The 2613-nt window shown below is 35.4% G+C and overlaps 1 protein-coding gene across 1 annotated transcript in view; it reads left to right on the top strand.

Moving 5' to 3' along the window:
- Positions 1-2613, top strand: part of LOC106876187 (uncharacterized) — an 8048-nt gene that overhangs the window by 4011 nt on the left and 1424 nt on the right. Inside the window, exon 5 of the mRNA XM_014924627.1 lies at positions 981-1116. Within this exon, the coding sequence (XP_014780113.1) occupies positions 981-1116 (136 nt within the window). The remainder of the gene's footprint in view (positions 1-980; positions 1117-2613) is intronic.

Genomic DNA, 2613 nt, shown 5'->3' with positions numbered 1-2613 from the left:
TGTGTGTGTGTGTGTGTGTGTGTGTGTGTGTGTGTGTGTGTGAGTGCATGTTCATGTCTTGACATTACACTAATTGTAAACAAACAATACTTACACAAGTGGTGTTGTCCATCTACGCTTTCCCATTTAAAATATGTCTGACTTTTGGTGCTGTTCTTGTTTGAAAGACTAACACAAACATTGATTTCAAATATAGGCACAAGATCAGCAATTTTGAGGGAGGGGGCCAGTTGATTCCATCAACCCCAGTTCTCAGCTGGTACTTATTTTATTGATCCTGAAAGGATGAAAGGCCAAGTCAGCCTCAGTGGAATTTGAACCCAGAACATAACCGTGGATGAAATGCTGCTTAACATTTTGCCTGGCATACTAACATTTCTGCCAGCTTGCCACTTTATCTAACACAAAAATATTCATTTCAAATATTGGCACAAGACCAGCAATTTCTGGCAATGGCACTAGTCAATCACATTGACCCCAGTTTTCAGCTAGTACTTACTTTATCAACCCCAAAAGGCTGAAAGGTGAAGTCGACCTCAACGGAATTTGAACTCAGAACATAAATTTGGATGAAATGCTGCTAAGCATTTTGCCTGCCATGCTAACGATTCTACTTGCTTGCCACCTTAATTAACACGAATATTATCTTGCATTAAAATAAGAAATATTACCTTAGATTGCAAAAGGCAGAGAATCCGGAGTGTTTAACTATCGGAGTGTTTAAGACATTGTCTGTCAAATAAGGAAGGGTTTGCTTTGAAAGACATTCACTTCTCAATGATTCTGTGCTTTGGAAACGTTTCAAGGAAAGAACTGTATGGAAAATCTCCCTCCATGAATTTAGTCTGACCCCTGCAAGCATGGTAAAGTGGATGTTAAACAATGATGATGATGGTGGTGGTGGTGGTGGTGTTGATGTTGATGTTATTATTGTTGATGTTGCTGTTGTCTATTCTTCTCTTGCTTGTTCTTTGTTACAGAACAGCTCCTGATTTCCTGAAACAAGTGATCAACGATGATAAAATCACTGGTGGGTTATCCTTTGCTGCGTCTCTTGCCCGTCAGCATCTCTTGAAGCTCTCTCTCAAGAAAAACAACTCGGATTCTGAAATAAAGGTATGTGCAATAATATCAACTAAAGAAACCCTCTGTATGTATGTATGTATGTGTGTGCATGTATGTATAATTCTTTATGGGGTGGGGGTCTATATGTCTCTGCTTATATTCATGTGATATCACTGCATATATTCATGTGTGTGTGTGTGTGTGTATGTATAAATACATATATATAGGGGGAGAATTCACAAAAAAAAAAAACAAAAGACGAAGACAGGTGGTGTAGACAACAAACAGATGTATTAGTATAACGCTCGGGAAGTGAAAAAGTCTTTAACGTTTCGAGCCTACACTCTTACACAGAAAGAAACAAGGAGAGAGAAAAAGAATGTGTAGTGGCCAGCGATCTAGCAGCAGAAATATAACAAAAGACTGTTACTCGGAGTTTCACGTTCCCGTTCATCGGACAGTTTTGTTGAATAAAGTATATATATATATATATATATATATATATATATATATATATATATATATATATATATATATACATATATAAAGTAACAAACCGAGGAAAACAAATCCTTCAAAGTGGTGTATTAAACATCCAATTCACTGGTACATCAGTTGGACGCCATATAAATATTGGTATAATTCAAGTATAAAGATGAATTTAATATAGAGATATTCTATTGACAATCCAATAATTTATTTATATTACAATATTACATTAAATACTATGAATATAATATATAACATAACATAATATCATATAAATAATTATAAAAACCATAAAAAGCCAGCAAATTGTTTTGACTTATATATATTTTTTCTGATATACTTAATCACAGTTCCATTATATATAAAGTCACTTCAGGTTCAAGGGTTTTGTGTATTGGCACTTATCAAATGTATGAATCTCTTGAACCTTGAGTCACTCTGTTACTTCTGCTAAAAACATGAGTATATACATATTTTTATTAATATTTAGCAGAAGTAACAGCGTGACTCAAGGTCAAGTGTTCATATATGTGTGTGTGTGTGTGTGTATGTCACTGAATATATTCATGTATACATCACTCTGTGATGCTGTGTTCATATATACCCCTGTGCTATGATATATCATAGTATAAATCTACAGACGTTTTTTTTTTATGCCAAATTCTGTATAAATAGACACTAGCATCTTCCTTTTATACAATATCTAAAATAGGCACAGGCATGGCTGTGTGGTTAGGAAGCTTGCTTCCCAGCTACATGGTTTCAGGTTCAGTCCCACCATGTGGCACCTTGGGCAAGTGTCTTCTGCTATAGCCCCGGGCCGACCAAAGCTTTGTGATTGAATTTGGTAGGCGGAAGTTACTGCCGTGTGTGTATATGTCTGTGTATGTGCTTGTGCCTCTCTGAAAGAGAGAGAGGGAGAGGGATCTACATATATATTCAACGTTATTATAATGTAGCATCATATTTGTTCATCATTTTATTGTTATTTGTTTATAAAATGTCTAATCTGTTTTTCTCTTCTCTGTTTTCTCTTCCTTTGTATTTGCAGTGTTTGCT

This window comes from Octopus bimaculoides, chromosome 8 (genome assembly GCF_001194135.2).
Source record: "Octopus bimaculoides isolate UCB-OBI-ISO-001 chromosome 8, ASM119413v2, whole genome shotgun sequence".
Lineage (NCBI taxonomy): Eukaryota > Metazoa > Mollusca > Cephalopoda > Octopoda > Octopodidae > Octopus > Octopus bimaculoides.
Note: the sequence above shows the minus strand (reverse complement) of the source record. Positions and strands in the feature narration are given on the sequence as shown.